Source organism: Manacus vitellinus, unplaced genomic scaffold (assembly GCF_001715985.3).
Source record: "Manacus vitellinus isolate BGI_N305 unplaced genomic scaffold, ASM171598v3 scaffold_12_pilon, whole genome shotgun sequence".
Classification (NCBI taxonomy): Eukaryota; Metazoa; Chordata; class Aves; order Passeriformes; family Pipridae; genus Manacus; species Manacus vitellinus.
In genome coordinates, this window is record NW_021938949.1 from 8570345 (window position 1) to 8590056 (window position 19712).

Below are 19712 nucleotides of genomic sequence, written 5' to 3' on the forward strand. Positions count from 1 at the left end.
AGAGGAAAAAACCCCAAACTGTGTTGATTTACATTTGATAAAATGCCAGTGACAGTTGGGTATGGAGTTGAAGGTGAGGTGTGCTTTCCTTTTGAAATTCAGACCTCATAAACTTTAGTGTATGGGCTTTTTGCAGGAGAAGAATGCAGGGACTAGGAGATGGAATAGCACTCCTTCTGTCTCCAGGGAGAGCAGAAGGTAATAATGTGGCTCCTTCAAGTCTGCTGCTCTCTGGGTTTTATAGAGGCAACTGCTTGTTCTTATAGGCCCCACCAGTCCATCACTTATTTCAGTTTGCAGTGCCCACCACCTAACACTTTTTCCATTATCCTGGTTGGGTTTGTCTAGCAGGCTTTCCTGAGGTTTGTTTGAGTGTAGAGATACATAATCCCCAACACAATTATGCTGTGTAACTATTGCTTGTAGTGACAAGTGGTAGTTGATCATCTGTAGAAACCTGGGGAGTTGTGGGGCAGAGGAGACCGTTGTGCTTTGACCATAAAGCTCCAACTATTAACAATATCCATACTTGTAGAACTTGCCCAGGTATTTCTTGTGTTTTCCTTTCTTCCCAAAGCAGTAAAGTTTAATATATGCTTTTACCTATCAACTGAAAGGGAGATTAACCCTAAAATGAATGAAGAACCTGTGGACAGACCCATGGATGTGGCTTTGTGCTGAGACTGGGTCCTGGCCAGGCAGCTGTGAGGGAACTGGGGGAAATGGCAAACAGACTAGTTTGAGGTTTACTTTAGTGACTTGTTTTTTAACTCTGCCTCACTGCAAAGTCAGCAAGTGCCAGCCTCAGTGAAGGTGGAGCCTCTTCTGTGATCTGTCAGGAAAATTAGCCCAAACTTAAAACACCTTTAAACACAAGCCAGATACTTTTGCTGTGCATGTGGTAGAAATTCAGCAGAATAGGACTCTGGTATGAGCATGACACACACACAGAACTTAATACACTTTTTCTTTGCCACCACTAAGCAGCAGGGATCACTGAAGCCTTGAGGGTCTCTTCACCTGTTCAATTTGTTGCAGTCTGCTGTTGCTATTGGCTTGATTAATGCACTGAATTAAATACAACAGTTCCCTCTCCATCTTCCCCCAAACATGGTTCTCATTGCTGATGGTTCTGCAAAGTTAATGCACAACCTTAAAGCTCATAATTACAAGTTACTTCGTTAATGTGAAAGCGAGATGTGAGCAGTGCAGGTTTTTGTTTACAGAATGATCTGTAGTGATGAAGTCACCCCGACACACTGCTACATCTGATATGAACTCATAGACAGTTCTAGTAATATTTTTTATTTACAGAAGCTAAATACGACAAAAATTAAGTTCTGCAATTTTGTTTGGCAGTATAATGACTTTCAGAAGTTCACCTTTTAGGAGTGCTCTAAGCAGTAACTTGGATTAAGGCAGGGTTAGTGATTCAGGTTGATCAAACAAATCACAGCGTTAAAGTGAAAGTAGTTATTTAGGACTGTGGTTGCCAGAGTATTATTTTTATGAGCTAAAGTGGTTTTGTTGAAGCATCAATACAACATTAGTGAATTAGTGGGTGTGTTTGAGCCCTTTATACCCATGTGTAATGTGTCTATAAAGAGCAGTTATTCATATTAAGGATTATCAGAAATATTTCTTGGTATACTTTTATCTTAAGCTGGTACCTTCAAAGGAACACAAACAGTTGGTGGCACCTGATAAAGAGACTGTGGTGTGGGCAAAAATCTCCTTCCTCACATGGAATGAGGCCAGTCCCCACAGACATTTCTTCTTTTTTTCTAGTACTGTTGTTTTAAGTGTAAAGCAAGGTGTAATATTAATGGGATTCATTCAGGACTGTTTATTTCTGTTTTATCTTAGTGTGAATATTCAGCAAGTTCATATTTAGTCATAACAAGTCTGAAAAGATGTAAAAAATTGAAATTGAATATGCAAATCAGTTGAAGCAAGCAAGACTTATTTGCAAATTTTAGATTAGTTGCTTTGGAACTGCCTTTTAAATGGGCACAGCTTTTGAGTCCCTTTCATTTTTCATCTGCTGCAATATTGCAGGTTGTAAGAACTTTGATGGAAAACTTTAAAAAGGCGACCACAATTGTCCCAGTGCTGCAACCCCATTAATCATACATTCATTCTGCAGAACAAGCATCTCTGGTTTGAGAAATTCACCCAGCTCTCCTAAGGGCCCTTCCAAAGGAGCTCTGCTGGCACTTGCTGCAGCACCTGCCCTGGCACAGCCTCCCTTCTGGTGAGGGCTGGGTGTCCAGGTGGGACCACAAAGCTCAGGGGCATTGCAGGGCACTCAAGCTGCTGAGACAGGTCAATGTTCCTCTCCTTGTGCCCCCTCCCTCATGACAGGAGTGGGAACCTCCTCCCTCGCAGCTCCTTCCTCTGCTGACCTGACTCGGGATCCTCATGTGGTTTTAGGGAAAATCCCTCGGACCTCTAACCCAGCTAATTCAGAGGAGCTTTTCCAAAGTAAGCTTTACCGAGCTTGTGGTTCATGTCAGTAGCATGCCTTTTGTTTATTTATTTTGAAAAGACTGTGATTCTGTTTCAAAATAGAGTTCTCTGCTAAAAACATTGGAAAAAACCTGATAGTTGCATACAAATAGAAGTGATATTAATCAGCAAGGTAAGAATATTGGTGTCTTTTCTAGTCAGTAGGCTTGTTAACTTGGGCTCCTTTATATTTGACCCTGATCTGTATGGCCAAGCTGCTGAAATTCCATTAGGTCATTGCCTGTGTGGATGTATTAGAGACATTTTCTGCTGTGTCTGTGTGCATCTTTTGTCTCTGCATACCTTGGATAATTTTATTAGCTACTGTTTGAAAATGTCATTAGACATCAAATCAGTTTATTTAGCTATTGTGGGCTAATCCAAACATACAGAATATAATACACAGCTCCTGACCTTTTCCTGTTACCAGCAGCTCTTTCCTTTGCAGACCTCAGGTGGTGGGGATGGAGGAAGGGCTTTAACCTTGTGGGTATATTTTAGGAAGGCTACAGGACAGGCTGAAGGCACTCCAGCTCACTTGGCAGCATAGGAGAAACAGGAGAGGAAACAGATGTATAAGAAGAGGAAGAAAGTCCAGGGCATTCCTGTTCTCCTTAATAAATGCTTGGGTGCAGTCTCCCCACCTTTCAACCCTTTAAAGAAGTTGGAAAGCAGCGAGTTTGCCTGCTCAAGACTGTGGCTAATGAGCAGGATTTCACAGCCAGCTGACCATGAAGCACTACCAGCTTCTGAGTCCACTTGACTGAACATTACTTCTTGAAATCTTCCAGACTTTGGGGAAACTTCTTGCACAAAAAGATGGGTTTGCATGTTTGTAGAACTGTTTCTTCTAAAGGATATGGAGAATCGAAATGGAGTTAAAACACCATTTCCTCCAGCTGTCCATTTTACTACTGACACTTTTGATCTGTGCTCATATGAAAATACGATTTATTAGTAAATCTTTACCCCAAGAGGTATTTTGATAGCATAAATCTATTGTATTTGTTTTTAGTAGCAAATGTTAAAGGGAAGAAAAAAAAAACAGAGGAAGAATGCAATAAAAATGTTGACCTCAGTTGGACTACTTGTACTATGAGAAAATGAGATAATTATGGCTATAAAATCCTGTGCCCAAAGAATGAAAATAAACAACAGAGAGAACCAGTACAGTAGGACAGATTCACTGAAATATTTTCTCCATAATAATTCTTAATAATGTGGGCATTTTTTTTTCTTAGTAAAGGACTAAAACTGTCCTTGAAAGTGTTTGGCAGCAATGCAAGAGGATGGTTTATAAACATTTCACACCAGGAAAATTTTTGGAAACCAGTAATGTGGTGTTTTGCCACTCCTATTGTAAGCAGCAATAGATGCATTTTTTGTTGCATTAGAGCCATCTGGCAGGTTAGTGGTCCATTTATCTGTTACCAGACAATCATTCCATATAATTTTAGGCCAAATGTTCTTTTGAGGAAAACAAAAATGATTAGAATAAAGGATGTCAGAGCAAAGGGTTAAAGCATCAGTTAAATACAGCACAATAACACTGGAAATAACGTTGCATCTAGTATCTAGATTTTTAAAAGAATTTTCCTTTAAGCAATAGATAAATGGTTTCCTTAGATTGTTCATGTGTTGCATGAACCATATCAGACCAGTCTGTAAAGTTCAGAATGTTCTCCAGTGTCTGAAATCCTACTACAAAAGAGTCCTTGCGTCTGAGAGTCTGACACCGAGTAGAAATGAAAGACTGAAATAATAACACCACTAAATTGGTTTAATTAATTGTATGTTTCTGTACTTAAGCTTTTGAAGGGTGGAAAGTATTGCTTTAAAGACTACCTACAAAACTGGTGAATGAGCAGCCACTCAGGGTGCCACTTCAAAGAGAAACGCCCAAAAGAGCAACAGAAGGGAAGCTGCTTTTGAATTCTCTCAGTTCCTCCTGGCAGCCCAGGGCTCACAAAGCCAGAAATGGTTATTTTCTTTTGTGTTTGTTAGTTACATAACCAGCTCCTGGCAAATAAAGCTGGAGGTGGAGCAGCTGTACAAAGATCCACTTCATAACCTGTGCCTACCATAGCTGCCAAAAGAATCTCACCTGAATTTAGGATTTTTTCCTTCCTGGCTGAGGGAGATTCCTTACACTGTCTGCAGACAGCCTGATAAAGTTCAGGAGGCAGATGCAGCTCTTGGTTGCACTGGTGGATATTTTGAGATTCGAGCCTTTGCATTTACTCCAGATTTATCCCTTATTGCTGAAGCTGTCAAACAGATCTTGGTTTCCACCATTTTTTATTTTTCGGATTTCTCTGTATCCAATACTGCTGTAGTTAATACTAAAGAAGCAGAAAAAAGTATCTGAAAATGGAAACCTGGATTTTACAAGAGTGCTCAGTCTTTCCTTTAGGATCAGTTGAAGCACCAGGAATTGTGCTTTCACGTTAATCATCCTATGCCATCTTTAAACTTTGCCTTTGCAGCCGTGCTGTAGCTTCCATAAACCAGCATCCAGGATGCAGGCTGGGGCTTTGCTGCTGTAGATGCCAGCCCTGGCTTTGTTCTGGCAGTTGTGCTCTTTGCCTCCCCATCCACGTCCTCCATCCTCCCGCCACCCTGACTGTCAGCTGCTGGATCACTGTCTCTGTCTCCCTCATTATTCCCTTCCCACAGCTCCATAATGGCCTGGTCTTGGCTGTGGGACTTCAGTTTGTGATTTACTGGTTATAAAATTCCGGGATTATGTGTCTGCTCTTTCATTGTCTTCAGGTGTCAGCTGTAACACCACTGCAGGGATGTTACAGTGCCATCATTTAAAGGATGATTAGGAGACCAGGCTGAGAGTAGCTACTGCTGATGATATAACAGGTAAAAAGGATCGAGAGAATTTATGCATCTGGCAGTTCTAACCATTTTTTACACTTACTTTATGTGAAATTAGACCTGGAAAGGAGGGACTTGTAATAAGTATGAAATTCTAAAATGTTATCCATGCCCAACTCCTACAAACTTTATTATCATTACCTCTGTATGAATTAAAAGTCAGTTCATGTACTCCAGAGCAGCAAATATTGTCAGACAATGTGTAATGGAAATTTGTAAGAGCCAATATTTAACATCTTGAAATGAGAAGCATGCAGGATAACTTTTGAAATCACTCGAATTCAGTATATATTACAACAAAATATGAAGGTAAATATTAAGGTTTTTTCATCAGATGGCTTTAAATTAATCTTTGCATTTCCTTTAAAATAAGAAAATGAAGAACCTTTGAGTAATGGAGGGACAGAGTGCTCCTCATATTGCTTGCACCCTGAAGTATGGCACAGAGAGAAAAATTACTTAAAAATAATTCTATTTCTGTGTCTAAGCTCTAGTTATTTGAGTCCAGAATGCTTTTAAATTGCCTGGTTTAGGCCTCGATACTGCAAATTAACTTTGGGTAGTTAGATGCATATAGAGAGGCAGAACAAAACCCCACTGAAATCAATAGGTCTCGTGTGGCCTGGGGTTCTGTCCCATAGGGCTGTTTGCAGGGGGGTTGTTTATTTTTAAAGTGTTTCAAAATGCTCTTCCCAGCTCAGTATGTGACGTTCCACAAATGACAGACGAGTAGTAGCAAACTTCAAGCCCTCTTACAAAGTAGCTTTCCTCGGCTTTGTTTGGGGAGATCTCTTTGATTCTGCTTGTATTTAAAGTGCTCTGCTGGGTAACCGTGGAACATCCATCTGCTTAAACCAAATTCAAAGAGTATCACGAACTGACACCTGCTTAGGTCTTTAATTAGAAGTGGTTTAATCTCTAACAATCTCTACATACATAAGCAGAAAGTATCTGTGTTTCATGTGCACTTTGAACTGCCATTCATTTAGAAATCAAAGATTTGTAAATGAAACACAGTACGCCAGACATGATAATGTTTGACTGGAATCTCTTCTTGTTGGCATAGCCTAGTTTTCCTGATGCTGTCAGCCCCCGGGAATACATTCTTATTAGAAACTATGTATAGAGGAGGAAAATACAAAAAGAAGCCTATCTTAAAAAAAAGTGTATCAACTCTATAAAAAAATGTATTTAAAACAGACAAATATATACAGTGGGACATGTGGTGGAGAATTGTTCTTCCTTGAAAGGGTCAGCAGAAGGAATACTGTTTGTATTTCCAGATGTATGGACCCAATAGAAACAGATTTGTTTCCTCTATTTTTCCCAACTATGTGAATTTTGCTGCCCTAAGATGTCTTAAAATTAAAGACTGATCTTAGTTTAGTTAATGTTCATTCATGATAGTTCATTTTCTCTTTCTCAGATCTCTCATCTTTCCTCCTCCAAAATGAGTGTGGTCTCATCTGACAGGGAGACTCAAACTGCATTAGGGAACGATGAACACATTCCTTAATTTGTAACAGGAAGGAAGCTGATAGGGAGAGAGAGAATTAAGGTTTATAGTAATTGAGTATGAAGAGGACATGCAGCAGGAAGGATGTTGGGGCAAGCTGGAGACAGAAAGCTCCACGGTCATAAGTGGAGAGGAGTAAATTGGAAAGGAGACATGGATAATGCAGGAGGGCCTGGCATGGCTGTGGATGGGAAGGTGGCACATGTACCAAGCCAGTGGGGTGGGACAGAGGGATGTGAGGGAATCCCTAGTACATGCAGTGAGCTGAGAAGTGAGTAACCCTTTTGACCTGCTCATCTTTTCTACCTTGAACCACTGCAGTGTCTGTGTTATGTGTTGAGTTTGTGCCCGGAAAGGAGATGAACTATCCTTGAAAACATTTCAGAGCTGATCTTTTGAGAATACAATGTTAAAGGCATTTGCTTTTGATTTACTTTTGACCTCCTGCAGAGCTCACCAAGCTCGTTTTAGGTAAGACAGGACGGCACAAAGAATTCTGGGTTGATTTTGATATGGGTAGTTTTACTTTAGGATGGAGACTTAAATTCTGAAATGTTAGGTGTCTGGTTTTTGCTTCGTTTAGATTTTTAGAAACTTTCTTTTCCCCTTTTACTAAAGTTTGTTTATATTGCTAGTTTTGAAATATTTGGTATATTGTCTGGGTCACTGTCACCTGTTGTTTGTAAGTACATTTGTATTTTCTGGGACCAGTTTATACCACGATACAAAGAATCCAATGTGACAATCAAAAGGTCACGATGCTTCACCCTAAGTATCTGGCCAATGGGATCAGACTTTTTTAGTTGAATGTCTTGGGGGTGAATACTTTGGAGGAATCTTTCCTGTGCCAGCTCTAGGTTTTGGGGTAACAGATATTTTATCTTTTTAACAATGGCCCCTAAAAGGATGGAGCTGCATACATGTAATGGCTTTGTGATCGGCCTTCAGTGAGGAATTTAAACTGAAAGCTTGTCTTGCTGTAGCTGATATCTTACTGAGTATATCCTTTCTGGTTTTATACATAGTCTCTAAGATTAGTGTGGTTGAGTATATTGAAAGTAATAAAAAACAGACACAGAAAAATTGTTGCATGTTTTTAAAAAAAAAAATCATAAAATGAAAGAGGAAGTGCATCATTTATTATAACACCATGTAGTCTAATGAAAAACATACTGCAGGCTGGAAATTTGTTAAGAGCTGTACTCAAAAAGTTTCCACTCCCAAAAAAATGCCTTGGGGCCTCTGGTTGTAAGCCTGTGGCTAAAGAGGCCCTGTGGTAAACTGACATAAAAAATAAGTACTTCATAAACAGTCAGCTCCTGTTTCACAATAGTTGGAAAGAAGTTTTAAAAAAGTGTTACCTGTTGATGCTGACTGTACTTTATCAAAGTAAAAGGGAGGCCGTGCATTAACTAGAATGTTAAATTGGGAATTAAACACTGGGGAGAGGGACACTGGGCACCAAAATGTTATGTTCACTGCACATAGGAGGACATGAAAAAGATGAGGAGACTTGCTGAGAGCAACAGAACAGCACTTGGCACTGGCAGAGCTGGTATTAACATTAAATAATTCCTGGCTTCTCATCCCTTGCCCATTAACTAGTGGGGCAAACAAGTTCCCTGCTCCCCCACACTGAGCAGGTGCCACCCCTTGCACCCGAGCACATTCTTCAGGCTGTGTGCAAATACACCCTCAGAGCATTGGTGGTGTTTGCACCATCAGGGCTCAGATGAATGGAATTGGCCACTTAGAGGAGACCAAGTTTTGTGCCTCTCCTTTTAATCTGTTTGGCTTTCTTAAAGGTGCCCCCTCCCTGCCGAGCCAGCCCAGGCTGGCCAACAAGGGGTTGGCTTTGCCTTCCTCCTTCTCCTTCATCAGCCCTTGTCAACATATGAAAGTCATTCCTGTGGGCTTTCAGGCAGGTTTAAGTGTCATGATGCTCTCCTGGTGGGGAGAGCTTTACAGCCTCCATTCCTTCTTCATGTGGATTGGGAAGCAGTTTGCAGAAGTAATGCAAATTAAACCTTCTGATATTCCTCCAGTCTGTTTCTGCAGAGGTTTCCCTGCCTGGCAAGGAGCCCTGGAGTGCCTCAAGATCATGGGACACTTCCATGGAGCCCAGATTTCACAAACTTAGAAAGATGCAGTGAATTGGATGTACCTTTGTATGAGACTACTTAGGTGGCTGGTTTGTGATCTTTGAGAAGGACAATCTGAGACTTGTCTTAGTCAAGTCTTCAGTGAGGACTTGGTAATCCAGTACACCTTTTTAAAGGAGTAAATAGAAGGTCTAGAAGTCCCAATTTTGGTAAATATTTTCACAGTTGTACCTTGGTTAAATAAATAATAGTCACACTGTATTGCTACAGCTTTACTTACATGAGGTGCAGCCCAGCAGAATGTCAGTCTGAGATGGAGCCACTGGAAGGAGAAAAGAAAAAAATAAAAGGTGAGACAGTTATTTGTAGGTGGTTGAAAGAAATGAAAATTTAATCAACTCTGATAAATATAGCTCACTTTCATTTTTTTGCCTTGTATCTCCCTGTACCATGCTCTGTGTAGCATTTAAAATATGCAGTGTTTTCATCCAGTGATTAGAAAATCCGTAACGTAATTAATTGTTCATGATGTTTGATGTTGTAACATCTCACAGTGGGGTTGATGGTTTTATTTACACTTGTGAGGTGAATTAAGGATCTTGAATAAAAACTGTAGATTGATCTAAAAATAGGACCATAACTTCCTTCTCCTCATTGAAAATATCACACTTGGTGGGTTAAAAATTGACATGTAACAGTCCTGATAAGAAATATTTTTCATGTAATATGATACTATGATAAATGTCAGTTTGGTTTGTTACTGTAAAAAGTGGTGGGTTTGGCACCACAGTAATTCACTTTGGTTACTGAGTATGTGTCTACTCCTTTGCACACTGTGGGGAAAAAATATAGAGAAGTATATTTTATTATTTTATTAAATTACAAGTATAATATATCTGTCCACTCAAAATTTGTAACCAGTGTTTCAGTATGGACATGTAACTTATCTAATGGAGAAGAAAGGTAACTAAAGCACTGATTTCCCTATGCGTTGCAGTAGAACAAAAAAAATATATACACACATAAGGCATTAAAGAGGTTTTAGGTTAATGTTTGAACAGTAATATTTGGAGAGAAAGACAATCTTTAAGAGTAGATGAGTTTTCTGCTAAAAAAAAAAGATTAACAAGTTTAATTTATGACTGAATTTTGAGGTAAGTAGAATACTTTTTCTGGGAAAAAATGGTTGAAGATAGCTGCCTGTGCCACTTCATTCCTTTTTTATTAAAGTTTTATTGAGAGGTGCAACACTGGTCTGTTAAAGATCTGAGATCATTCTGATGCACGTTTTTCCTTCCCCTTTTCCACTAGCACCAGTTATGGTTGTTATCACCACGTGTTTCAGGCAGAGCTCCCCTGCTCTGCTTGGCCTCTCTCTGCCCTCTGTTTCGCATCTTGTGGTTGGCATTTAAGGACCCAAGAAAAACAACCAGTGCAACCAGTATTTCCCTTGCAATTTTAGTTTCATACTTTGATGGAGAATAGTAAATAGAAGGACAAACTGTTACTATTATTATGTGGTCTTGATCTTGAGAGAAAGGGATTTCCATGGCTAATATGTATTTGTGGTGTGTCACACAGGTGGAAATCGCCAAACACCAACTCCAGTGGTCTTAAAAGTGGTAGTGGCTGTTTGGTGACAGTCTCTGGCTGGCCCCTCTTCTCAGGAACAAAAATAAATGTGCCAGAAATCCATGCAGAGAGAGAAAAGAGCAGCTCTTCTGTTTATACTTTCATACAGATTTAAGTCCTGTTCAGGGACGTAGTGAGACAGCTGGTCTGTGCTTCAGAGCATAAAATGGCTGGGGAGAGCTTTTCCTGGCTGGTACCTCTCACTGCTGAAGTGCCACCTGTGGAACAGCTGTAATACATCTGGAGCTCTGGGAGCTCCAGCCGTGGAAGGACAGGCTGTAGGAGGTGGCTTCCCCTGAGTAATGCAGCCCTTCAGTGCTTTAGTTGTGTCCTGTGGACTCATCTCCACGTGTGTATGGATATGATTAGAATTAGACATGTGAATTGTTGAATTCTGCTGGCAGAGTTGCACAAGTTTATTTATATGCCTGCCTGGCAAGGTGCATTGCTGAGATCTGCATTCCAAGGGCCACTGTTGTGTGCTCATGGAGCTCTTAGGGCTGGGCAGGGGAAATGTTCTGTGGTCACCACAGTGGTCACCCAGCAGGCACCAAAGAGGAGCTTTGCTACTGCGGACCTACTCCAGCTTCCCAAGGATAACATGTATCTTGTTGCCTTCCTCCTTAGTGACTCAGTAGCCCTTCTGGATTGATTTTCTTGCTTTCTGATCCTTGTTGTTGAAGTACAATTTCTTTTATGTAGTAAACAGTGTTTCAGGATTGATTAAATCACAACATGAATCATAATGGAAATGCTGAGCTATACACATCTATAAGACTGTGGAGGTGAATAACAAGTTCTTTAGTGACAGCCTTAAAGTGGGTTTGCAGTTTTGCTGGGAGCTGAACTCACTGGTTTTTGTTTTAATGTAGGCAACTTGAGTGGAATAAAATGCTGGTTAATCAGTTTGAAATGAAGTTGTGGCATGGACAGAATGAGCATAGTATTTCTAGATAGCTGAAAGAATGAGGTATGATTTCAAAGGTCATATGTAATTATAATTTTATTCATGAGGCCTGTGTTTTATATTCTAACAAATGTAATTCATCTATTGTATTAATCACATAGAATTCTGAATCACATAAAATGTTGCAGTGCTATAATTAAGAAAAATGAAAGCGATAAGGAGTAGCAGCTGTGTAGCTAATGAAGGAGTTAATTTCAACGTGTGTTTTAGACCATTAAGTACTACAAAGCAAAAGGGTTGCTTTGCCAGCACAAAGCAAAGGAAGGCAGTTAACCACCACTCCCTTCCCCAGCCAGCATCGCTGGGAATAACGTGGAGCTCCGGCTTTAGTTCGGGCAGGAGCGTGCACGAGAAATGTGGAAGATATAAATCATTAGAGCAGATTGTCATTTAGCATGGAAAATCTTTCATATTCTTCACGTGAATATGAATTTTTCTCTATGAAAATGTTTTTATCCTTTCAGGTTGGAGTACTTTTATAAAGTTACTTAACAGTTTGGGAGCCAAGAGCTCAGGCCTTTTTTTCTGTCAGGACTCTCCAGAGGCTGGGATCTGCAGGCCATCCAATACATCATTGTTCACTCTGTGCTTTTCTCTCTCATATTTTTTTTTTCACAAGTCTGAAACGTTTTCCTTGTGCGGTTTCGCAACCTCGTGTTTTTTTTTTTGGCCAAACAGCATGAGTCCTATCACTAGATCAAATTTAGAATTCACTGCTTCCAACAATTGTCTAATGGATCCACATGTTTACACAGCATGACACTGGTGTCCAGATAGTGTGGTGAAAGTCTCAGACCAGTACTACCGTTTCATGCTTCCTCCCTACTTAAAAAAAAAAAAAAAAGGAAAAGCTACAGGCACCTTTTTTTTCTGGTATTCAGGGCAGCAGTGAATGGTCCTGCTATTTCAGCCACCAGTGCTATCTCACAGAAGTTTGGAAAAAGACTTTTTCCATCTCCTGTAACTAAAAAAGCCAACTCTCAGGTATTTTATCAGTACTTATTGTATCAATAAATAGATCTTAAAATCACACAGAATGGCCTGGGTTCAAAGGGACCTTAAAGATCATCTGGTTCCAATCCCCCTGCCATGGACACACTGGACCAGGTTGCTCAGAGCTCCATCCAACCTGGCCTTACTTCCAGGGCTGAATACTGCTAAATGGGAGCCTGGAAAATAACATTTCCAGACCCAATCCTTTTTTTCTTTCCTGAGATTCCCAGCTGGATGAAAACTTTTATGTCTGTGTGCCCCTCCTAGCAGCACAGGTACCACTGCCTTGGTGAAGCTCCAGCTGCTTCCCCCCAACACTGATCTCCCCTTCTGCTGATCTGAGCCTTTGTGTGGCCTTATGGTGAATCAAGTCACCAAAATGATCTTTCTCAAAACCAACCTCAGGCACTTGGCATTTGCGTAGCATAGGAGGACCTTTGGTAATTTACTGGCCTGTGTATTTTGCAAAGTGTTTAATTCCTGTTCCCTGTGATTGGATTTGCATAAATCAGTAGCAATTACTTGGCAGGAACCTTCCACAGTAATTTTCTCTGAAGAAACAGTCCCTGGTAGCATGAAGTGAAGGAAGGGGGGTTTGGCTTGGACACCAAAACCTTTCTTTTTTTTTTTAATGCTCTCATGGGATCTTTCACTTCCACACAAGCAACTGCCCGAACTGGCCAAGCAGTCTTGATTTAGCATTGCCTTTTGAACACGACTTGTCCCAGCTGCAGGATGTCACAACCTCTATTTCCTTAGCTTAGATTTGAAATCTGGAGCCGTATGATTCAGATGAACCACAACTGCCCTTGCTCTAACTCAGTGTATTTGTTTTGAAAATGCTGTTGTTGACTCCAAGTTTTAGCTGCTGAGCAAACAAGGCTGATCTGCATTGGTAAATGGGGAATACTTACCAGCTTCATTAAAAAACTACATAAAACCTGGAAAGAAAGCTCAAGTAATTTTTAGCTCATCAGTGCCAATGAAAACATTTCATTAGGGTAAATATAAAAAATGCAAAACTAGTTTTGAATACAAAAATTAGAGATTGTCCCTGAGATACGTGTGGCTCTGATGCATAAAACCAAATTCTTAGAAAGATAACTGTATGTTGTACAGTATTTCAGGGAAGGACAGTGAGCTCACCAAAAACTGTTGCTGCAGACAGGATTCAGAATAGAGGATGATGAGCAGAACTGGGTTGGCTTTGCATTCAAAATTTGATTTTACACGGGCTCCTGTTCTTACGCAGCTTAGAAACAAGCTTTTGCATTTGAAGTAAAGCCAACTGGATTTGTAAAGATACTTATCTTATTCTCTGGCCCCATTCAAATCACCAGAAAATATTAAGGCTGACAAGCCTAACTTGATATGCTTCTCAATTAATATTTTTATGCCAGATTATAGTACACACAAATTTGCACAAGTGCCAGGTTTGAAGTCACTCAGCTGGTTTTGAAGTGGCAGATTATTTATTCATAAACACTCAGAGAGACTAAACAAAAAGTTTAAGAGCTGGGATGCTTTCCCAAATATAGTTAAGAGTCAGTGAACTGCTTCTTCAGTGTGAAATAGAAGTAGCCCCAGCAGCACCTGCTGGGACAGCATGTGCAGGATGCTGAGTTTGGCAAATCAATATTTGTGAGTTGATAACGTGCTGGAGGATCAGTCTTAGGGCACCCACAGAGTTGCTTCTAATTGTCAGGCGTATTGTGGAGTGGAAAAGTGTTGAGGAAATCGTACTGAAATACTGAAAATAACCTTAAAATAAACAAGGAATTTTACTTGATGGATTTTTGGCAATTCTGCTTCCTTCCAAACTGCACGGGCTGAGTGAGGTTTTTCTTCTGCCTTCCATTTCCCCTCCCTCCCAGGGTATTGACATGAACTGGTTCAGAGTTTGGTGTAAGGCACTGGAGCTATTCTGGACTTAAGAGCTGATGTTGGTGTCTCAAAGCAGTGCTATGGCCTGGGGACTTAGCTGAATTCCTTAGCAGTGGTTGCATGACCAGCCAGAGCAGTTTCTTGCACTTCACCATCCATTGGCAATGGTTGCTGAAATTTATTTATGCCCTCCAAGGTTTAACCCATCCCATATTGCCCTTTGTGCAGTGTCTCAACCTTTTAGGCTGACCTGACTTTATTTATATTCACGTACATGCACGCAGACACATAAAGCTGACATTTCACAGTCAGACCTGCAGAGCTGACAGCTGGAAGAGCTCTTTCTCTACCCTGCTTGTAGCTGAGAGGAGCTCCATGGCTCCGTTGCTGGCCAGGCAGTGCCCCAGGAGGGGACGTGTTTGCCTCCTGGCTCGGTCACTGAGCTGAACACAGGCACTTTCTTGCCAAGCAACTGGTCCATCTGATCATGGCCACCTCCACTGCCTCCCCTTCTGGTACGTGCCTGACTGCATGTGATTATTTCTCAGCTAACCTGCTGCTGGGACAGATAGAGCTGTCTCTGGGTCTGTTGTCAGTAATCGGCGTTGCCAGAGGGAGGGATTGCAGAAGGGAGGCAGAGGGAAGGACGGGAGCGCTGCAGTGCTCCTGCATGGAGAAGCTGGAGGTGGGTTGAGTGTGTTGTTGAGGCAGAAAGGAAGAATGGGATTTTGCAACAAGGAGGAAGTGGTGTGGTTGATTTGCCACATCACAGTTCTCAGTGGCCCACCCATTTGTTTTGACATAAATACCTACTCTCGAGCTATGTCTAGGCACGAAGACTAGACATGTACCTTCAGACTTGTGGTCTTCAGGGCTTGTTACTGCTCTTTGAAGCTTGAGCTTGATGTTTTAATGTTTTGTTTGGAGACTTAAGCATTTAGATTTGTAATTCTGCCCTTCTACTCATTTCCCTGATTTACCTTGCAGAGTAAACATTCTTTCGTTCCATTTCCCAGACTTCCTTTTCCTTTTCTTTGCTGTTGGCTTAATTTTGAGATATGATACTCGAGTCAGAGGTAAGTATCTCCTTGGGAGTGAAACAAAAAAAACAGCTAAGGGTTTGAGTGAGCTAACTATTTTCTCTGTTTAGAAGCAGCAGCTTATTTTCCAGTATTCTGGAAGTCCTCAAACACGGATCCTGCCAAAGGCACTGACTTTAACAACAACAGGGCTTAGGAGAACACGCTCAGGTTTTCTGGCAGCTCTTACAAGCCACTTAGAATAAATAGGCACATTGCTTTTAGCGAGTGCCCCAGAGCTTGAAAAGCACTGATGAAGACAAATTTGTACAGAATTTCTTCTTGTGGTTATAGTTCTTCATTTTCATGTCATGTACAGTGGGCCCAGTCTCCTCAGAGTTTGATATCTAGGGTCTTAATAGCAAATCTGTAATTAATACAGCTGCATTTAGAGACTAAGACATTTGCAGGGTTTGTAGTAATAATTCACTGTGTGGCACAGCAGGGAACTCTCTGTGTTTTAAACATTCTCCACTTGTGCATGTACAGATTTTTATAGTTGAATTGAGAATTTATAACATGCTGGGTCTCATATTCCAGCTCTGTTTCTAAAGCTATACACAGAACTTGGCCATAAATTTATGCAGATGAAATGAGGGCTGATTAGAATTTTAATATTAAGGAAGGAAATGGCCTTGGGTAGTGCACTACAGAGCAGAACAGGCCTTCTGTTAATACACAAGAGTATTACTGTTTTCTTGAACTTTGCCTTCCAATCCAATTACAACTTGTGCCTAGAAATCATAACTCTGGTGCCTCCCATTTGATAATGTTGAATGTTATCCTTGTCCAAGCTTATATCATTTCCAGTAGTAAAAACTATCGTAGTTATAAAACTGCTAGATAATATAGCCCTAAAATTGAATTATAGGCAGTAGTACATGGTCTTTGTTGATAAACAAAGCAGAGTCATGATGGTATATCAACTTGGCCCAGTTCTGTCTCTTTTTAAATTAAATGAAAGCAAGAATTTTTTCTTGTGACATGCATTTCTGGTTATGGAATATTGTATAACTCACTCTCCGTGATAAGAATGAAGACAAAGCTTTCAGTGTAAATGATTTTTTTTTTTTTCAAGTCAAGCAAAATAACGGGAATCTATGTGCCAGCTTTTGTTTTCAGCACCTCTGTGATAGCATCATGCTCACAGCATGTAATGAGCTCATACCAGGAGTAGTCCCAGCCAGCTCCTTTATCAGCATAAGCCATCGTAGCTCAGAACGTGTCCTCCCGTGTCCTCCTCCCGTGCCCTCACTGATAACTGGATTGAACTAGATGCTGCATAATTCTCTGGATCTGTATTTACTGACACATCTTTGGTGCACATTCACAGCAGAAAATGTTATTACTGAAGTGTGGAGTCGTGTTCTGGTATTTGTTACGTGAAAATTGATTCTGATTCCTCGCTATTTCAGAGTGTGTTATTAGCACAGTACAACTAATCATTTTCTTACAAAGGGAATGACAACTGTATCCTTGTTTAGATGCTGATTGTGTATTTATAGGGTATAAATATATATAGCCCAATGTGGTGACTAAACTTGGCTGCTTTTCCTGCTGGTTTCTGTGGTTTCACTTCATTGTCCAGAAGAAGCAACAACATTCTTAACTCTGTTGCATCCCTCACCAGGATTGGTGTGATGTCCACTCTTGGCAGGAAAAGAACAATGTGTATTTGTTTATTTGGGCCTTTAAATGGTGTAGCAGACTTCATAGTTTGTTATCTATCTCTAAGAAGTTTTATTTATAGTTCTCAAACCATTAAAACGCCACATTAGTGGCACAGTCTGAAACATATTTATCCCACTCAAAAGACTCAAGGGGTTGAGCTCAGGCTGTTATGCAAGAAGCTTTACTTTAGATTTCTTCCCTTTTTTCTTTGATCACTTGTGTAATGTCTTTGAAATGTATGTCTGGTGTTGATTCTGTGTTCCATTGGGGGGCATTTGATTTTGCAGCTAAAAGGATTGAATACTAAGTGGTTTTTTTGCATGTGTACATAAGAGGGTGCTTCCTTCTTTCAGACAGAGAAAGGGCACTCCTAGGATTTAAGGCCCGATAAAGTAATTAAAAAAAAATAGCAAACCCCAAAAAGCCAACACAGAAATGTGTTTTTATAATTTGGGGGATTTTATACTGTAAATCAGAACAGAAGGAACAAACTGGATGAGAGATGCTATTGTAAATTAAAAAAATCAGATTATTAAATTATGTCATGCACATTGTAAGAACAGCAGGGATGAACTCTGACTTCCTTAGTGCTTTTTTCCCCCTATATTAGCCCACGAGTGTTTCAGTAACCAGAAATATACAGGTTTTTAATTACTTACTATAATGAATTCGATGCTGAGAAAGAGAGTTGTATTCAAAGATTTTTGTTTTCCCCTTCTTTCTTAAAGTAGAAAAATGCTAATGTTTCCTTTCCTTTCTGAACTTCCAGACTGGAACAGTATTTGATAATACTGTTCCCAGGGTAGAAGTGCCCTTCACAGATCCTCTTTGTGGAGCATATGAATTCTTTTGTTTGATTGTTGTAGTTTTTGGGCACAACACAGCAAGTTTAGTGTCAGTATCTACACTGGGCTTGGCATTTCAGTGACATTCCATTTTAAAAGTTCTGTAGTGATTCAGTGCTGAAGGTGCAGTGAGTCTGCAGCTCTGGAAAGACTCCTTTCTTTCTGGTGCCATGTGTTATCTTTGATCAGGAAACCATTTGAACTGAGATGCCTTCAGATATAATATGAGCAAATATAGAAGTCCAGACCTTACTAGACAGTTTTACTGCAAGGGAGGATCCAGTTGTGGTTTTGCCTACAAACATTTTTTATCTGTTGAGTTACAGTTTTTAATTACTCACAACTGTGGGGGATTTTTATGTCAGCCATGTGAGCTCTATGAGCATTCAAAACTGAATTATCATTACAAATTTTCCCTGTATTTTTACTTCTTCCCCCTCCTCAATTCACTTCACTCAAAAGCTGAGAAGGAATTGTGACTGGAGAGAGATCTCTTCCTTCAGCAGGCAGTAATGGAAAGCCTAAGCCAGTGATCCAGCTGACATCTCATACCAGAAGCTTCTCAAACGATCCAGGCATCATACAAAATTCTGGCATCAAACCAGCCCGTTGGTGATAACACAGAGCTACCAAAGCTTATCAATACCACACACAGTGAAGGACACTGAGGAGCCCTGTGCTGCATCATGTGCCAGGAGCAGTGTTCCTACACTAATCCTGGAGATCTTCCCACCCTCAGTGGTACCTGCCCTGCTCAACATGGACAGGAAATAACCAAAGAACTGCAGAACCAACTGGACACGTGTGTGTGTGTGTGTGTGTGTGTGTGTGTGTGTGTGTGTGTGTGTGTAGCCTGGTGTGTCCCCACGAGCACTGAATGTATATTTGCACCTCAGAGCTTCCAAAAGAACTGGTGGGAGTGCAGCTAACACCTTCACCCATAGTCTTCCTCAAGAATTATTCTATATCCAATGCTTGTTCTGGCAAAGACATCTTAATCTTATTGTAATAGTTTTTAATTACTCATTTCTGCAAGATCGCTGCCAGAAAGTCACCACGAGCCAGATACTCTGGGAACAATTATCCCAAGGAGTTGTTAATTACCATGGAGCCACTACAGCTCTTTAAATTGTATTGCCTGTACCCATACCATAAATCCATTTTCCTCTCCACTTGTTATGGAGCCCTTTGTACTCTGGATTCTGTGTTAATGAAGGTACAGAAGTGCTGCTGTGGCTTATTCCTCGCACTGCTGCCTGTCATCTCTCTACAGACGAGCGTGTGAGATGGAGACATGGCTACAAAAGGCCCTGCTAACCCAGCAAGTTAGGTATTATGTGGTCTAGGTTTTTTAATTCTGATTATCACTCTGGAGGAAGAGCCACAAAAATGCTACAAAATTGCCTGTCTTTGTAGTGGATTTTGCGGCTTCCTATTTGTAACATTTGTTGCGTGTAAATTTTTGCACTTTGGCCAAAACAAGACTGTTTTTACGACTTTACTTCCAAATGTGTTGAAAGCTTACGTTGGTGTGTTATTTATTGTACAGCACTTAAATAACTTTACATACCAAACATATGCTAAAGCAGAATTCACAATTGGCATCTCCCTCAGTGTAACTTCAGAAGT

At 40.5% G+C, this 19712-nt stretch overlaps 2 protein-coding genes across 4 annotated transcripts in view; one reads left to right on the plus strand and one right to left on the minus strand.

The window, feature by feature from the left end:
* Positions 1-19712, plus strand: part of CUNH7orf50 (chromosome unknown C7orf50 homolog) — a 115919-nt gene that overhangs the window by 56417 nt on the left and 39790 nt on the right. Inside the window, exon 1 of one of the 2 annotated variants that reach the window (XM_018067318.1) lies at positions 15153-15173. The exons of the other annotated variant lie outside the window; for it this stretch is intronic. Coding sequence (XP_017922807.1) covers positions 15159-15173 — 15 coding nt within the window. The 5' untranslated portion in view covers positions 15153-15158. Of the gene's footprint in view, positions 1-15152; positions 15174-19712 lie in introns of those variants that run through there. 2 annotated transcript variants of the gene reach the window in all.
* Positions 1-19712, minus strand: part of GPR146 (G protein-coupled receptor 146) — a 49744-nt gene that overhangs the window by 18543 nt on the left and 11489 nt on the right. For both annotated transcript variants that reach the window (XR_001920021.2, XM_018067312.2), the window contains exon 2: positions 9293-9334. The gene's annotated coding sequence lies outside the window, so the exon portion shown is untranslated. The remainder of the gene's footprint in view (positions 1-9292; positions 9335-19712) is intronic.